Source organism: Drosophila novamexicana, unplaced genomic scaffold (genome assembly GCF_003285875.2).
Source record: "Drosophila novamexicana strain 15010-1031.04,08,12 unplaced genomic scaffold, DnovRS2.1 tig00000193-arrow-pilon, whole genome shotgun sequence".
Taxonomy (NCBI): domain Eukaryota; kingdom Metazoa; phylum Arthropoda; class Insecta; order Diptera; family Drosophilidae; genus Drosophila; species Drosophila novamexicana.
The window spans coordinates 7,812,984-7,831,862 of NW_020824787.1; the positions used below are offsets into that span (position 1 = coordinate 7,812,984).

Genomic DNA, 18,879 nt, shown 5'->3' on the forward strand with positions numbered 1-18,879 from the left:
TAAACAAAAATAGGTTAAAGCAGAGGATAATTTTCTGTTTATTAACAAAAGAAACATCTTCTGGTTATGCATAAATTAGAGAACTACAGAAAGACGCAAAAGCTTAAAAACTGTCAGAATCTTAGGAAAGATTTTAGGTCAACAGCTTTAATTAAAAAAATAAGCAAAACTTTAGTTTAAGTTCAAAAGTATCTAGAATAGCATTTAAATAGATTAAAATGCAGCATTAGGCTAAACGATAAGAAAAGATCAGATTCAGAATGCGTTTACTTGTGATGGATTAATGGAATTTAACTGACAGGCAAAGGAACTGCTCAGAGCTCAATTGAAACTGAAGTCGGTTAAAACCGGCTCGTGTTAACCAACTACACACTTATATATATATATATATATATATATATATATATATATATATATATAATCTTTTTGGTGCGAAGGCGACACATGAAAGAGTTCCCTTGTTGGGGCTCAGCTTTAGCTTGAATTCAAGTTGGACTTAAGCAAATCATAAAACACAAAGGCACAGGGCTACTCGGAATACTCGGAGGGGGAGTTCAGTTGCCTGGGTTTCTGTGATATCTAGCGAAACCAGTTTATCCTGTTCGAACCGAAATGTGTGTGATTTTTCCAGTACAGCGCATCTATCGATGGATCTGGCGAGCGGGACGCTTCCTCATTAAGCGAAGTTTTGATTTTTTTCCTGTTTAAAAGTAATTGTTTGCCGTTTCGTATGTTGTGTACTTTGCTGATTTGCAGTCAGCCAAGCGTCTGGGTTTCAGCTAATTAGCTCTCAATTAGTCGACAGCGTCAAGTCTGCCCAAGTCTGATAATAATAGCTATAGTTGAAAGAGATATCAGATCAATCACATACTCTGTTATTAAATTGCATATTTCGTGATATTTTATATTCGTGCTATTATTCATATTATATTGTTCGTTTAAATCGCTTGGCGATTCAATTTGAACCAGTATGGCGAATTTGGTGGTTCTAATTTCGAAAATCTTCTAGAAATTTAAGAAAAATGAAACCCATAAATCGATATTTATCGATGTTGAGTAAAATAATGCTATGGAACAGGGGAAGATTTGCAAAACGAGATATCGATAAATTTGAAAAAAACGCAAACTGCATGTGATTTTTAACCAATTAATGGACAACCATTCGAAAATAATATCTCTTATTCCTTATATTAATCAAATCAAACAGGAAAATCGATATTTATCGATGTTGAGTAAAATAATGTTATGCATGAGGAGAAGATTCGCAGAACGAGATATATTCTTGATCTGTGCCTCCTATACACTAATCTATAGCCGTATTAGACGGTTCTCCTTTTGAAATAGTATAAATATTAAAACTGAAAATCGATAGTTATCGATAAATTCAAGTAAACTTGAACGGCTTATGGTATTCAACTATTTCGATAGACAGTACTTCGAACATTGATTCTCTGTTCATGATCACAGTTCTTCTATTAAAATGGAGTTACATAAGTCATAAAAACTTTCGTCTTCTACTCAAGAAATATATTATATATAGTCCTATGATTGTGTATTATTTGATGTAGTGCACTAACTCTAGGCACTCATGTTGTCGTTTATCGGCGCAATATTAATTTCATCGAATGCTTCTCCTAACACCAATATCAGACAACAAATATTGTTTGCCTTGATTCCAGAAATAACCTGTTAGCATGAGTGAAGCACTTGAAGTGCTTTAGAGCCACAATTTGGCTCACCTGCTCGAATTTTAACACCTTAATGTTGACTTTGGGCAGCGGCCAATCTCCAAGAGCCGCAGCCGAGTCAAGTCGTGCCTCAACTCTGTTTGATCTTCCGTTCAGATCGATGCATAAAAGCTGAAATAGTTTTATGGCTTGTTTCGATATAATGTCTTAAATAAAAATATTAAAATAAAATTGGGAATTATTGTTGAGCGTATACGACTAGCGCATACCCTATAAAAAAAACCTGCAGACAGGGTGACAACCCTCTCTGGGCTGAAAACCCGTCGACAAGTCATTAAAAAATAAATAACATATCATGAGTAAACGGCGAGATTTCTATTAATGAGCTGCAATGACGCAATTGACCAAGTTGTCAGATAAGATATCTATAAAGTACATGAAAATATATAAACACTATGTCCATACATACATACATACATATATATATATATCGATCTTACTTTGTCCACGCGGCTGACCAAAGGCAAAAGACTGAACAGATTTCTGATTATTATCTGGGTTACGAGTGCTACGGGCATTGTCGTACTTCCTATCTTATCTAGCCAGCATGTGGCTACGCAACATTGCGACAGCAATTATTATTTTTATATAACTCAAATAACGGCATATGACAAAATATATAACTATGAGTGCGCCCTCTGCCCAACCACAATCATGGCAGATATCAACTGACGAGCAGATTTAGTTAAATACTTTTTCGACAAGCCTAGAGAATTGCTTACAATTTTATATTGTTAATTAAATCCCTTTCGTAAGTTGAAGCTTTTTATCGCCAAATATTGCGCGGCTAAACATTTTTCCGCTTTCCCAATTTACTTCAACTGTTTTTTGGGTTTGTTAAGCAGAAGATCAGTCTGATCCTTAATTTTTTAAAATAGACTTAGCTCTTTAAACCCTATTCCATTTTCCCTTATAAAGGCTGTTTTCGATGGAGTTCATTGGGTATATCCATAATATTTAGGATCTTAAATAAATAAAAATTTAAAGCTCTCTCATACAAAAGTTTGTTGCTATGCTATGTCCCTTTCATATTGTTATTAAAATTATTCATAAAACATCTTAAATTCTTATGTATTCTGTTCCCAAATATGCGTCTCATACAAAAGCTGGCTGCTATGTCCCTTTCATATTGTTATTGAATTTAATTATAAAAGATCTTAAATTTTTAACTATTCTGTTCCCAAATATGCTTCTCATACAAAAGCTTGTTGCTATGCTATGTCCCTTTCATATTGTAATTAAATTTATTTATAAAAGATCTTAAATTCTAAAGTATTCTGTTCCCAAATACGCTTCTCATACAAAAGCTGGTTGCTATGCTCTGTGAAAAGCTCGTTGCTAAGCACATGTGCGTGCTACTTAAATAAATAAATTAATTAATTTGCATTCTAATTTCTTAGGCATTTTATTAAAAATAAGATTTAAAGAATTTATTTATTTTTTTGTATCGCCCATTTTTATTGAGAACAGCTTGAAATGAATTCGTTTAGCCTTAGCTGCTGTTTTATTTGATTTTGTTGTTATTTTTATTCAGTTTTCATTTTTATTGTTTGTTTGATTTGATTTAACATTAATAAACTTAATAACTAAACGCTGCAAATTTGTGTTTGTTGATCTCGCATTTGATTGTTAAACATTTCACTTTGACTTGCGGGTTAGATTTATATGAATAGTTTGTAAATATGTAAAACATTTTATATAGTTTGCCGTGTGTATAAGGTTTGTTTTGTATATAAGATTGTTTAGGTTAAATTGGAGAAACGTTTTTTAATTTATGCTACAAACTAGTTGCAAAATTGTTTGGTTAATAAAAATTGGTATTTGGCTACGAAATTGGTCAGCTGCAGCTTTAGTTCGTACAAAGTTTCTCTTTCATTTTTTGGTCAAAAGGTTTTTCTCTATATTATTGTTAACTTTCAATTGTTGTTAACTAATGCGTGATTGTGGTGGCAGTTTAGCTTTGTAATTGAAAATAAGCAATAAACATTTGTAAATTTGTGTCGTTTCATTTTGGAACAGCGCTAAATGAGATTCGTACTTGGCTAGCTTTTAAAGTTTAGGGTTTGCTTCTTTCAGCTTTCAACTATCGAGTTTTCATTTCACAAAACGGCATTCAGCATTATTATAATTAATTTTAAATTATTATAATTTCAATTTAATAATATAATTTGTTTGTTTGTTTGTCTTTTTTTATATTTAATGCAAAAATCGCTCGTAATTTAAAGAAATCCTCTTAGGCGCTAGACTACATTCTTGCTATATATATATAAAGATATATATATAATCCGTTTTAAATCGTATTTTGTATAAGAAGAAGCTACATTCAAAAATTTGTTTTGTATCCAAAAATGTTTGTTGTCGGTGTCTTTTTTCTTGTATATAATTTATGGTCTGTTATTTAATAGTATTTCTTAGGAAAAAACTGCATTTTGGTGTTGATTTTTCTCATTTTTCGCTCTACACAAGACAAAGGAGCGTCCTTTAATTGATTGATTTCTCATCTGCTTGAGTTTCATTCAACGTGCAGCCTAATCAATCAATAGCTCGTAGTGCACGGATCCAATTCTTTCCTTGCGATCGTGCCCAATGTTGCGTGCCCAGGCCTTGCACTCCACGTTGATGATAATGCCGCCTGTTGGGCATCAATGGAATATATATATATCAGATATATCGAAAGATATGTGCGCTGTACTCACGCTTGGGGCGCTGGAAGTGCACCGCGACGAGGGGACTCAGATAGCCCTCGGAGTTCTGATAGGGATAGAAATAGCCGGGGAAGCCGCGTATCGGCAAATAGTTGACGGGGCCAATGTTCTCCTGATCGGCAGGATTCTCGCCCTCGCAGGACACCCAAATGGTGTTCAGCTGTATTCCAAATAGCAAAATTATGTTTAAGTTCATTTCATTCATTCATTTCTCAATATTATTTCTAATGCATCGTTATTCAATTTGCCGTCTCACCTTGTGCGGCTCGGTCTTCTCCACATGCCCTATGTAGGTCTTCAGGTTTTCGGGCATATTGCCTGGCAAATTTTGTGAGCTATTGTAGAACTCTGGCAGCCAGTCGTAGATCTTGTTCAGCTTGAGGAAAATGCACGGCGAACTCTTGTGGTAGCTGTAATTGTTCTCCTTGGTGCACGGCGACCAGGCCTTAATGTCCACATCGCACACCTGACCCTTCGGCGGGGGCTGGTTGTAGTCACAGTTGTAGATGTTCTGACCACGGCCCGGTGTCAAGCCGGGCACTTTGTACACTATGGGAAACAAATGTCAAACGTGAGTATTGAACTTTCAATTTTTACAATATTATACTGGTCTTTTATTTAGTTATTATCCATTTATCTGTCCGGTATATCTGTTATTTCTTTCTGATAATCTGCTTGAGTTTTTCTCAAGATTGAAAATTGAACTCTTATGTTCTTTAGCTCTTCACATCTTTTGGTATTGATTAAAGAAGATTTTGTAAATGTTTTCCTTATTTTTAATCTCTGGAATTGCAGTTCCTTAAAGTTTACTTAGCCTTGTATTCCGCTCAACTATTTATTATTTCGATATGTGCTCAGCCTAGTTACGACCCCGATTTGAAAGCCCACCACAAAAAATCTATAATATTTTATTCTAATTAAAATAAATGCAAAACAGTTTGCGTGTTGTAAAGCGACCCAATTAAGTAGACCCTAGCAACAACAATGCGCGCAATAAAAAAGAAATCAGTTCAAGGACATTTCGAACATGAACTAGAAACACGCAATTGGCCAATTGCCTAGGGATGTCGGCTGAAAGACTTTTACACCAGCTATAGATACTTACCAGCCAGGAACTCGTCCAGAGAATCCGTCCAATGCTTGTAGTTCTCGTGCTGCGTGCCCTTGTACCAGATCAATGTGCTCTCCACATTGTCAACGGGCGGCAGTGGGCGGAATCCAAGACCTGGTTGGAAATTATGAATGTAAATTACAACTTCGATTATAGTTTATAGTTAGTTATACCTGGATTCGTGCCAATGATCGAGCTGTCCAATGTCCATTTGGGTATGCGTGGATCCAGAGTTTGAAAGAAGGCCCACATGCATATGGCCACCAGGGCGGCGAGCACGCCGTAGAAGATTATATAGAAGATGCCGATCTTGGCTGAAAGCAAAAGGGCATTATTAGATTACGATTCCAAATTAGATTGAACAGGCCCCCATTAAATAAGCATTATTAAAGATTCATGTAGCTGCAATGTCGCGCGCTCAATTGAGCTGATTAAATTAAACACTTAAAAAACCAAAAGTCGTCAATGGGTTAAACTCTTAATTGATGAAGCGCGGAGTCGTCGCTCAGCGCCAGACTTTAACTCAGCAAATCGTAAACAAAAGATGTGTATAAGAATGGCAGCAGAGCGCGGTGAATCATGAGCGTATAAGTCGTTGGTCCAAGTATAAGACTTGCACGTCTTGCTCAGCGACACGTAAGCGAAGTTTCGTTGTGTGCCGTCACTCAAGAGCGCACATACAAGCTGCTCTGCGCTCTCTTTGCCGATCGGGCACACGCACACATTGACAAGCAGCGCTGTGCACATAACCTCAACTTGGCCAACATCTTTAACAAGTGGCCGTAGAGACTGCGTTTGCGAGTGCAAGTGCGAGTGAGAGAGCGTGAGCGAGTGTTTAAAAGAGCGGAAGCGGTAAATAGCTCGTGTAGAGAGACGCTTGAGTTTGTTTTTGGGTCGAGTAGACAAAGAGAAACAAACATATTCTTAAGAGATTTGTTTAATGCTTAAATTAAACACTTGAAATCAAAATAAGATTTGCTGAGTCTTTAAATAAGTTTTATCATATATGAAATATGATAATATTTTTGGTGGGATTTGCTAGATTTATTATATATTTATCATGTAGGAAATATATTTCGCTAGTCTCCTCTTAATATTTTTGGCATTAGAGCCGCAAAGTTCAGACTAATCCAAAGCAGAATTCAAAAAAAGGTTCGTGAATACGCGCAGATACAAATATTCTGAACGATTTTTGCTTTCAATAAAACAATATTTGTTTTTAATTTTAGATATTTTTTTTGACACAGAGAGAAAAAAGAACATATTCGTAAATAAAAAATTTGTTTAAATTAATTAAATCAATTAATAATATATATATGAGATATATATTTCAATTGGGCTTATCATACTTTGAAATATGATTTTATTCAATTATATCCCGCTGAAATTATTTAGACTTTTCATATATGAAATATGGTCTCATATGTATCTCTCGCTAGTATTGTTTTTTTTAGTATAAAAGAATTATTCAAAAATTTTGCAAAATAAAAAAAAGGCATTTAAAATATATATACGTTGACTATATAGTTAGATTTATAATAGAATGATAACTAAAAAAAAATCATAAATACGCGAAGATCTCTGGCACTCCAAAGTATTCTTGCCTTTATAAAATCAATATTTGTTTTCAAGTAAAGCACAAAAATATTATTTAGCAAAATTATTTTCATTTTCCCACGCACAACTAAATCTTTAATATATAAGATGCCTTTTCAACTTCTAATTTTCTCAACTTGTTGCCAAAATGAGACAAAAGAGTCGCTAATTTTGCCCCCTAGAATTATGTGCCATAACTTCTTTTCCCATAGTTGTCAGTTGGGGCATTAACATCTTGTTACCTTAGGTACTTCTAACGTCTGAAAGTCTATCAACTGGCAAGCGCTTCTCATAATTGAAATGTTTCGCAACTACTCGAAAAAAAAAGGTGAATACTTTGTGAGTGCATTAGCTTGATGAGTGATTTGTCAAGGGCTATACTTATTGTGATGTATGAAATAAAGTCTATTTGTTTAACTGGCTCCGAGTGACATTTACTAGCTGGACAGTCTAATTCCAGAGCTGAGACTTCTGACATCCGGCAGCCCAGCCTTTTGGCATATAAATCAAGCTGAAGGCTATTTGTAATGCCTGGTTTTTCAATTAAGTTTGTAATTATTTTTATTACTAATATTTGCATGTATGTGGAGTCCCATTTGAATGGGAAACTATATAGGATCTGCAGCTGAGCTGAACTCATTCTCTAGCACTTGTACTGCAAGTATATATATTGAACTCCATTTGTATTCTCTATATCCTTATACTCCTGTTAATATATGCTTTGCACTCCCTTGAACTTACCCCATGAGGCGCGATCTCGTCCCATGACCGTGCCCTCCTCGGAGTTGTATAAAAATTTGCCGAAATGAAAGGGTTTGGGTTTACGTATATTGTGTAGATCATCGTTCGTTTCCGAATATGGCATTGGTACCGGTTTCGACATTTTGGTGGGTTGTTTTCTTATTTTTGTTTAATTAATTTTAATTTGTGCTTACTTCAAATATGAAGTGCAGTTAGGCGACGCAAGTTTAAATAAATAATTTAATATATATATGCACTCGCTCGTTGCTTGATTTGGTTACAAAACTATCCAACTTGGAGAGCCTGTAGATATATTTGAATTAATATTATTTTAAGCATTTGCTTATTAATATTTTTATATTTATTATTATTATTATTTATTGTTGCTGTGCTGAACGTTTTATTATTATTATTTTTCATTGTAAAGTGTGTGCTTTTTGTTATTTAAAATAATTTATTGTTTTTTATTTACAATCTCTATTAATTTATTTTTAATATTTAAGCGTTAGCTCATATCAGATTTTCTTTTTAAAATATTTATTATTTTTTATAAATTAACATGTTAAATTCTTTATGTTTTTTTTTATATTTAATTTAAACTCCTTAAATTATTTGATTTTTTTTAGTAAAATGTATTCTTATTTTTCTTGTTTATGCTTTTTTTATTTTTATATTTATTTTTATACTTTATATTTGACACACATTTTCAATCAAGCTTAATATATTTAAAGATTAAATTAATATTTTATGCATTAATTAATTGTTGTGTTGCCAATTTTTGTATTTTATTTGCAAATATTTCTTTTATTTACAGCATTTAATTTGCATATAAAATGCTTAATGCCTTTACTTGATCATTTAAAGAAAGTTCTTTGAGTAATTAGCTCTTTTTTAATTTTCTTTTATTACAAAATAATATTTTTGCTTCTCATATTAATATTTCATATTTTCTTCTATTTTATTATTTATATTTGTATCTTGCACACATTTTTCAGTTAGTTTTGCGCTGTTTCTGTTTTATTTCTTATGCACAGATTTTTTTTATATTTTTTCTGTTTTTTTTTTTTTCACACACTTTACAACTTTTCTACACCTATTCGTATCTTGTCACTCGCTCTCGCTCTCGCTCTCGCTGTTGCTCTTGGCATCTGTCTCGCTCTCTTGTGCCGCAACTTCTCTGTTTTGTTTTGCTTCCCATTAAATTCTGTACACTCGTTCCCGAATCTTGCAGCAACAATAACAAGATGTACGAAAACTTTGGCGCCTTTTTGTCCTGCCCCCGTGCTGGCAATTTCACCCCCCGAAAAGTACGTGTCAGCCCTTAGCACATATTCCAATGAGCTGCCGCAGCGCGTATCTCACAGATACAATGACAATGTATCTTGGCCGCCGCCGCCGCAGAGTGCAACAATGCGGCAACTGGGCCAAAAAGACTGCTGCCTCGTTAGCCGCCTGCAAATGTGGCCGTCTCATGCATTTTGTATCTTTTTGTGCTGACTTTGACATTGAACGTTCTAGATACATTTGTATCTTTAGCCCTATGCTTAGCTTAATGTTTATGCTGAAGCTAAACAAACTGCGACTACACGCACACACACACGCACACACACACGCGCGCATTTTTTGAGCATATTGTGTATTGTTTCGTAGCTCTTAGCTGCCGCTTTGACTTTGAGTGGCTCCGCTCTTAAAGCCGCCGTCACAACCACACCTTTTTGTAGCAGCAGCCGGAGCTACGCGTCGAGCGCCCATAAATGTTAATAGCTACGCTAAGTGTGTGTGTGTGTGTGTGTGTGCGTGTGCGTGTGTGTGTATCGTATGTGTACATTCCGGGCGTGACAAAATTTAGAAATATATCTTGAGCACATGAATGAATATCTTAGTGAAACGTTTTGGCCCTAAACTTGCAGCTAGCTTGCAGTTTATATCTTTAGCTCGTGCAGCAGCAACTCGTGCCAGATGAACAAGAGCAGAGCACAACAATAACAAACGTTAAACTCAAACACACACACACACACATGCACACTTCACTTGCTGCTGCTGCTGCTGCTGCTGCTTCTTCTTTCCAGGCACTTGAAGAACACACAAAAATATAACACACAACCAGGCCGGGGCTTCTTTTGCTGCACAAAGCAGAGTTTAGCTTTTGCCTCTTTTTTTTATATTAATTTATTTGTTTTTTTTTTTTTTTTATAAGTTGCCCCGCTTGGCTTTGCGACCGCTGCCCGCTTCGCTAATGCAACGTTTCGTCGACGCTCAAAACAAATTTCAGACTGAAAACCGAAACTGAAGTCTGGCCACTGAGCAGCCCGCCAACAAAACAGACTTGGCTTGGCGTTGAGTTCAGTTTCAGTTGAGTTGAGTCGGCTCAGCAGCAGCAGCAGCAGCAGCAGCAGCAGCAGCAGCAACAACAGCAACAACAACCGTTCAGCCTGGCGTCTCTGCTGCGCTCTCTCGCGCTCTCGCTGCTTTCGTTGAGTTTGTTTTGAGTGCAAAACCCGCTTTTGGCGGCATTTACATTTTTTTGAGTGACTCGCAATTGGTTTTATTTTTGGGGCTTGGGATTTGGGCCTGGGCCCTGCCCAGTAATTGATGTTGCATTGTTGTTGCTGTTGTTGTTGTTGTTGTTGTTGCTGCACTTGTTTTAATTAGGCGCATGCAACGCAAATTATGTTTGCCGCTGTACATTTGTGCTACACTGAGCGAAATTACAGTGTTGCTTGCTTAAAGAAATGTGTTATTGCAGCAGAGTTTACGTTTTTAATGATGATTCATTAGCACAAATAATTTGAGAGACTTGCAGAAAACAGAGAGAGCTCAATGCAAGAGTCATCGGTTGCAACAGCTGCATATTATTATATCCAGTTTTTTGTATCAACTGCGATATCATAATGCGTTGAAACAAAATCTTCAAGTGTACTGAATAGCTTCAGTTAACAATTGACGCTTTTTAAATGTCAACGATATGTATATATAGAATAACAAGTTTGGTTCAGTGTAAATGAATAATAGACAATCGACCTAAATATTATTATTAATTTGAGAGTATAACATATGCTATATTTTTTTAATCAACAAATTAAAACTCTGAATTCACTTGAAAACAATTTCTATAATTATTAATTGTTAATTTTTTTTTGTGATTTTATTATTATTTCAAAATTGTTCTCATTTATAATATGCTATATTATATTATATACAACTCTGGTACTCCCTAATTTTTTGCAGTGCATTAATAGTATATGCGCTCAAAGGCTGCCATTCCGTGCCAGCGGCAATGCTTAGTTCCAAATGCTTTTGTCAAATGCAAATGCACAGGTAACTGCGGTCCGCAACTTCATTGTTTGCAATTGTTGTTGTTGTTGTTGTTTTTGTTGTTGTAGTTTTTGCAAGTGTTGCGGCCCTGAGGACAATTGCAGAGCCAGAGTCGAGCGCGCACTCAAATTGCAGCGCTTATTGAGTAGCCTTGAGTGCAGCTCTTCTACACTCTTATACGCGCCCACTCTTCTACGCACTCTCTCTTTGAGTTTGTAAACATTGCAGGATCATTGCGATCACTGGAAAGTAACGGCCACTACTTATACAAATACCAGCAAGTGTTTTGTGTATCTTTGAGCCACTTTCAGAGCAGCAGAAACAGCGAGCGGAGTTGGGCAGAGTCAAATAAACAGAGAAAGAGAGGTAGAGAGAGAGAGAGAGAGAGAGAGGGAGAGCTTGGCGTGGCCGCATAAACCAGTTTTTCAAACAACTTCATTCAAACTCTGTCGCTTTCCAGCGCCGCTTGCCGCTTGCCGCTTGCCGCTTGCCACACGAGGGTTGCTGCTGCCTATCGCTAAGGGTTGTTCTGGCCATAATACGCGGCTTTTACTACGCAGATACTCCGTTCCCTTTTTTTTTTTTTTAGCAAAAGCGGCAAATATTTGCGTGGAATCTGTGTGTGGATTGGGCCTGAATGAGGTTGAGCATGTGTGTGTGTGTGTGTGTATGCGTGTGCGTATCTGCGCGTGTGTGTGTGCGCGCGCAAGCCTTCATGCAAAATGTGTGACAAGCCCCAGATTTGTGTTTTCCCATAGTCGCTCGCATTTAAAACGGTTTTAATTTTTTTGCTCTCTTTTCTGCTTCTTTGTAAAACATAAAAGAGCTCGTGTCGCAGAATGGGCAGAGGCTACACAAAAAGGTGTCCAGCGGTGGCACAGACCGAATGACGTGTTCCAATTAGCAAGTCCTCAAACCAAAAAGCGAGCACAGACTCTATCTATTTAGTTGTCGTCCGTTGAGTGTGCACACACATGTGCGACATGCCAACTTGGGGCTGGGCTGGGGGTGGTCTCAGTGTTGTCCTTTGTATCCAATCTCTGACTGACAGCCGTCCATTTGTGGCATAATGGATAGCCTTTCAATGAGTGACATGGAAGTGGCTTATGGCTTATGGCCTGTGGCTTATGGCTCATGGCTGATGGCTAAAACGTTAAACGTTCCCATTGAATGGCCAACAAGATGTGCATTGTCTTATGCTATGTGTTATGTATACCGTTAGCTGCACTCCGCTCTAAGGACGGGCTGTCCATCAGTTACATGAGACACACACAATGAGATTGCATTTCATAATCGCCTAATGCCACAAACAGGCTTAAGCCCATCAGATTATATTCAATTTCAATTTTAAGCTTTTGTACAAAAAGAAATTCTATGGGAAGTGCTTAATTAAATCAGCAAAGCATTAAAATCAAAATTCACGACTTTTAAGACTTCTTTCGAAATTAGTTAAAACTTATGCACAATTACTCGCCACATATGCATTTTTTGAGCTCTATTATTCAAAATTATTTTCTTATTTTCCACAAAGTGTTAAATTTCTTTTTTGGAGTTGTGAAAATAGACTGAAATCGCATCAGACGCTATTTGAGTCTTCTCCCGTACAACCATTGCCTCCAATTTTTTCCCGGGATATAAAATATGTCTAAAAAGATATATTCTTCTGCACCCAAAAGGCGTGGATTTCCCTAAAGGCGTGAAACACCATTCAAGCGAATTTGAAAAACGATGATAAAGAAAAATTGCATACAAATGCTTACACCCATTTTCCACACTTACGAGTGGAATTGTTCAAATCATGTGCGTTTTCATCACTTTTATACTAAGGTATTCTTCTCTTATTGCAAGACTTATTCTTGTTCTTTTAACTGCTTGAAACCTTCTAAAAGAACCTATCTTGAATGTGTCAATGGAAAAGCTCATGTTGAATGTTTGGGATTTAAGCTAATATCAAAATGTAATGTTTAAATTATACGCTTTAATTTCCTTTATTTTAATTAAATATAATACCAAATTTTCCCCTAATCGAATTGCGAAAACATAAAATAGAATTTGCACTCAATGTCAGCAAATGTGGGACCGTGTTTTATATGCTCAGCTATGAGTTGTTGTTGTTGTTGTTGTTATTGTTGTGCCATGGTGCATGCTTTGATTGCATAATGACATAATTGACCGGCATATTGGTCGAGTACCCTGTGGTATTTGTGTGCGTGTGTGTTAGCGCAAGTGTGTGTATCCGCCAAAGGTCACAGACAACAACAAAGTACCGAGCGTGAAAGTCAGGCAATAAAAAGCTGGACCATATGCAAAACTACGGTATCTTTGTATGTCTATCTGCGTATCTGTATATCTATCTGCATGTCTGTATCTGCATATGTGCGTATCCATCTGCATTTGCAGCTATATATGCATGTGTAACTGTAACTGTATCTGCATCTGCATCTGCATCTGTATCTGTATCTGTATCTGTATCTGTATCTGTATCTGTATCTGTATCTGTATCTGTATCTGTATCTGTATCTGTATCTGTATCTGTATCTGTATCTGTATCTGTATCTGTATCTGTATCTGTATCTGTATCTGTATCTGTATCTGTATCTGTATCTGTATCTGTATCTGTATCTGTATCTGTATCTGTATCTGTATCTGTATCTGTATCTGTATCTGTATCTGTATCTGTATCTGTATCTGTATCTGTATCTGTATCTGTATCTGTATCTGTACTGTATCTGTATCTGTATCTGTATCTGTATCTGTATCTGTATCTGTATCTGTATCTGTATCTGTATCTGTATCTGTATCTGTATCTGTATCTGTATCTGTATCTGTATCTGTATCTGTATCTGTATCTGTATCTGTATCTGTATCTGTATCTGTATCTGTATCTGTATCTGTATCTGTATCTGTATCTGTATCTGTATCTGTATCTGTATCTGTATCTGTATCTGTATCTGTATCTGTATCTGTATCTGTATCTGTATCTGTATCTGTATCTGTATCTGTATCTGTATCTGTATCTGTATCTGTATCTGTATCTGTATCTGTATCTGTATCTGTATCTGTATCTGTATCTGTATCTGTATCTGTATCTGTATCTGTATCTGTATCTGTATCTGTATCTGTATCTGTATCTGTATCTGTATCTGTATCTGTATCTGTATCTGTATCTGTATCTGTATCTGTATCTGTATCTGTATCTGTATCTGTATCTGTATCTGTATCTGTATCTGTATCTGTATCTGTATCTGTATCTGTATCTGTATCTGTATCTGTATCTGTATCTGTATCTTATCTGTATCTGTATCTGTATCTGTATCTGTATCTGTATCTGTATCTGTATCTGTATCTGTATCTGTATCTTGTATCTGTATCTGTATCTGTATCTGTATCTGTATCTGTATCTGTATCTGTATCTGTATCTGTATCTGTATCTGTATTGTATCTTATCTGTATCTGTATCTGTATCTGTATCTGTATCTATCTGTATCTGTATCTGTATCTGTATCTGTATCTGTATCTGTATCTGTATCTGTATCTGTATCTGTATCTGTATCTGTATCTGTATCTGTATCTGTATCTGTATCTGTATCTGTATCTGTATCTGTATCTGTATCTGTATCTGTATCTGTATCTGTATCTGTATCTGTATCTGTATCTGTATCTGTATCTGTATCTGTATCTGTATCTGTATCTGTATCTGTATCGTATCTGTATCTGTATCTGTATCTGTATCTATCTGTATCTGTATCTGTATCTGTATCTGTATCTGTATCTGTATCTGTATCTGTATCTGTATCTGTATCTGTATCTGTATCTGTATCTGTATCTGTATCTGTATCTGTATCTGTATCTGTATCTGTATCTGTATCTGTATCTGTATCTGTATCTGTATCTGTATCTGTATCTGTATCTGATCTGTATCTGTATCTGTATTCTGTATCTGTATCTGTATCTGTATCTGTATCTGTATCTTATCTGTATCTGTATCTGTATCGTATCTGTATCTGTATCTGTATCTGTATCTGTATCTGTATCGTATCTGTATACTGTATCTGTATCTGTATCTGTATCTGTATCTGTATCTGTATCTGTATCTGTATCTGTATCTGTATCTGTATCTTTATCTGTATCTGTATCTGTATCTGTATCTGTATCTGTATCTGTATCTGTATCTGTATCTGTATCTGTATCTGTATCTGTATCTGTATCTGTATCTGTATCTGTATCTGTATCTGTATCTGTATCTGTATCTGTATCTGATCGTATCTGTATCTGTATCTGTATCTGTATCTGTATCTGTATCTGTATCTGTATCTGTATCTGTATCTGTATCTGATCTGTATCTGTATCTGTATCTGTATCTGTATCTGTATTGTATCTGTATCTGTATCGTATCTGTATCTGTATCTGTATCTGTATCTGTATCGTATCTGTATCTGTATCTGTATCTGTATCTGTATCTGTATCTGTATCTGTATCTCTGTATCTGTATCCTGTATCTGTATTGTATCTGTATCTGTATCTGTAGCTGTATCGTATCTGTACTGGTATCTGTACTGTATCTGTATCTGTACTGTACTGTATCTGTATCTGTATCTGTATCTGTATCTGTATCTGTACTGTATCTGTATCTGTATCTGTATCTGTATCTGTAATCTGTATCTGTAATCTGTATCTGTATCTGTATCTGTATCGTATCTGTATCTGATCTGTATCTGTATCTGTACTGTATTGTATCTGTAGCTGTATCTGTATCGTATCTGTATCTGTATCTGTATCTGTAATCTGTATCTGTATCTGTATCGTATCTGTAATCTGTATCTGTATCTGTATCGGTATATGTATCTGTTCTGTATCGTAATCTGTATCTGTATCTGTATCTGTATCTGTTATCTGTATCTGTATCTGTATCTGTGCTTATCTGTATGTATCGGTATCTGTAGCTGTCCCTGTTATCTTATCTGTATCTGTATCTTTATCGGTATCTTATCTGTAATCTGTACTGTATCTGTATCTGTATCTGTATCTGTATCTGTATCTGTATCTGTATCTGTATCTGTATCTGTATCTGTATCTGTATCTGTATCTGTATCTGTATCTGTATCTGTATCTGTATCTGTATCTGTATCTGTATCTGTATCTGTATCTGTATCTGTATCTGTATCTGTATCTGTATCTGTATCTGTATCTGTATCTGTATCTGTATCTGTATCTGTATCTGTATCTGTATCTGTATCTGTATCTGTATCTGTATCTGTATCTGTATCTGTATCTGTATCTGTATCTGTATCTGTATCTGTATCTGTATCTGTATCTGTATCTGTATCTGTATCTGTATCTGTATCTGTATCTGTATCTGTATCTGTATCTGTATCTGTATCTGTATCTGTATCTGTATCTGTATCTGTATCTGTATCTGTATCTGTATCTGTATCTGTATCTGTATCTGTATCTGTATCTGTATCTGTATCTGTATCTGTATCTGTATCTGTATCTGTATCTGTATCTGTATCTGTATCTGTATCTGTATCTGTATCTGTATCTGTATCTGTATCTGTATCTGTATCTGTATCTGTATCTGTATCTGTATCTGTATCTGTATCTGTATCTGTATCTGTATCTGTATCTGTATCTGTATCTGTATCTGTATCTGTATCTGTATCTGTATCTGTATCTGTATCTGTATCTGTATCGTATCTGTATCTGTATCTGTATCTGTATCTGTATCTGTATCTGTATCTGTATCTGTATCTGTATCTGTATCGTATCTGTATCTGTATCGTATCTGTATCTGTATCGTATCTGTATCTGTATCTGTATCTGTATCTGTATCTGTATCTGTATCTGTATCTGTATCTGTATCTGTATCTATGTATCTGTATCTGTATCTGTATCTGTATCTGTATCTGTATCTGTATCTGTATCTGTATCTGTATCTGTATCTGTATCTGTATCTGTATCTGTATCTGTATCTGTATCTGTATCTGTATCTGTATCTGTATCTGTATCCGTATCTGTATCTGTATCTGTATCTGCACCTGTACCTGTACCTGTATCTGTGTGGATCCGCGTTTCTCTGTATTTGTGTGTATCTCTATCCGTGCCTATCTGTTTCTGTGTGTTGCGCTAATGCGGCAACAAAAGATTTTGATTAAATCCAAACTGGCACAGCTTGACATCTATTAAGATTTACGCTGTGCGCTTTACGTAACTGAAGAAATATAAAAGCAAACAATGGCATTTTTCCCTGGCCCTGGCTGGTCCTTAGCCGTACTTACCCCAGCTTTCGATAGTCCTGCCAAAATATGAATTATCCTCGGGATCGTGAATCATCTGTTTGAACGATTTCTTCTTGGGCGGCTCCGGCGGACGCGAATAATATTGTTGAAAACCATCGATGCAGTCCTCGGTTATGGTTGGCATTTTTTCACGCTTTTCCACGACTTTGCCGCGTCTGAACAATGGAGTATCCTTTGATATATCGGGTCTATATAGCTTTATGCTATATCCTAGATATTCCTTTTCTTCGGATGCGGCGCACGCGTTCGCGGTGACAGACTGATCGACACTTCCCGTTCCAGAAATTGGACTCAACTGAGTCGTCAGCTCGTGCCATAATCCAATCCAAAGCCCCAGAGCTGCGTCGCCGACGCCTACGTTTCAAGTCGCAGGCGTTGATCATTATCCCCAACGCTGCGATCATCATCGTCATTATTATGACCATCATGACCATCATGATCATCAGCAGCATCAGGCAGAGCAATCATCGTGCCACACATTCAATCAAGTAGATTCTTTTCTCTCGCTTTGACAACTGCCACAGAGGGCCGCAACAGATTTTCTTCTGCTGCAGCGACGCCGACGCAGCCGTTCAGCCTCAGTCGGCGTCGGCGTCGGCATCGACGTCGCAGTTGGTTTCTCATATGCAAAATTGTGCGACGTGTTGAACAACAGCAACAAGTGTCGGTCTTAATCAAGATACATTCAGATTTACACTGTGTATATAACAAATTAGTACAAAAAAAAAGAAGAAATTTCCTAAAATACAGTCCACAAAATGCAAATTCCCAAGATCTGCTCATTATAATTTATACATATAAGGAAAAGAGACTAATGAATTTATGTACCGACCAATACTTAAAGCATTTTCCTAATACTATAAATATAGTACAACAAATTAGTACAAAAAAGACATAGTCACGGTTGCTTTGATAGATATATTCCTAAATATCAGAGAAATTATCTGAAGAATTAAGGAACTTATAGAGTTTGAATATAGTGCAAGAAATAATATACAGAAAATTATTCAAAACATTTAACATTATATCATAAAATATAGTATAACACATAAGTATTAAAAACAGTCCAAAACTAAACTCACAAAAAAATCTTAAATGTCTGTTCCTGAATATCAGCAAAATATCCTATAAGAACTTTAACAATTTGAAGTAGTTTCTTATATACAAATAAGTATATATTCTATAACTAATATTCTTACCTTTTTCTACTCATTTTCTGCAGGGCACAAATAACATTCGCTGTCAAACAAGCTTTATGCCATACAAAATGAAGCAGAACAGAACCGTATATGCCCTACCAAATGGAAGCACAAATGCCAAGAGAAATGCGTATATACCCTACTAAATGCACGCACAAATAGTAC

The 18,879-nt window shown here is 36.0% G+C and overlaps 1 protein-coding gene across 2 annotated transcripts; it reads right to left on the bottom strand.

Moving 5' to 3' along the window:
* Nucleotides 1-3,184: 3,184 nt before the first annotated feature.
* On the bottom strand, nt 3,185-17,787 carry LOC115759194 (sodium/potassium-transporting ATPase subunit beta-2). 2 transcript variants are annotated; one of them, XM_030700073.1, is made up of 6 exons: nt 17,495-17,787; nt 5,738-5,878; nt 5,559-5,678; nt 4,710-5,002; nt 4,445-4,613; nt 3,185-4,380 (listed from the first exon to the last, which is right to left on the bottom strand). In XM_030700073.1, the coding sequence occupies exons 1-6, from the start codon at nt 17,637-17,639 to the stop codon at nt 4,277-4,279; spliced, it is 972 nt and encodes a 323-aa protein (XP_030555933.1). In that variant the 5' UTR covers nt 17,640-17,787; the 3' UTR covers nt 3,185-4,276. The 2 variants fall into 2 exon arrangements, with proteins under 2 accessions (XP_030555933.1, XP_030555934.1); XM_030700074.1 differs by lacking the exon at nt 17,495-17,787 and adding an exon at nt 7,902-8,204.
* Between the last annotated feature and the right edge of the window lie 1,092 nt (nt 17,788-18,879).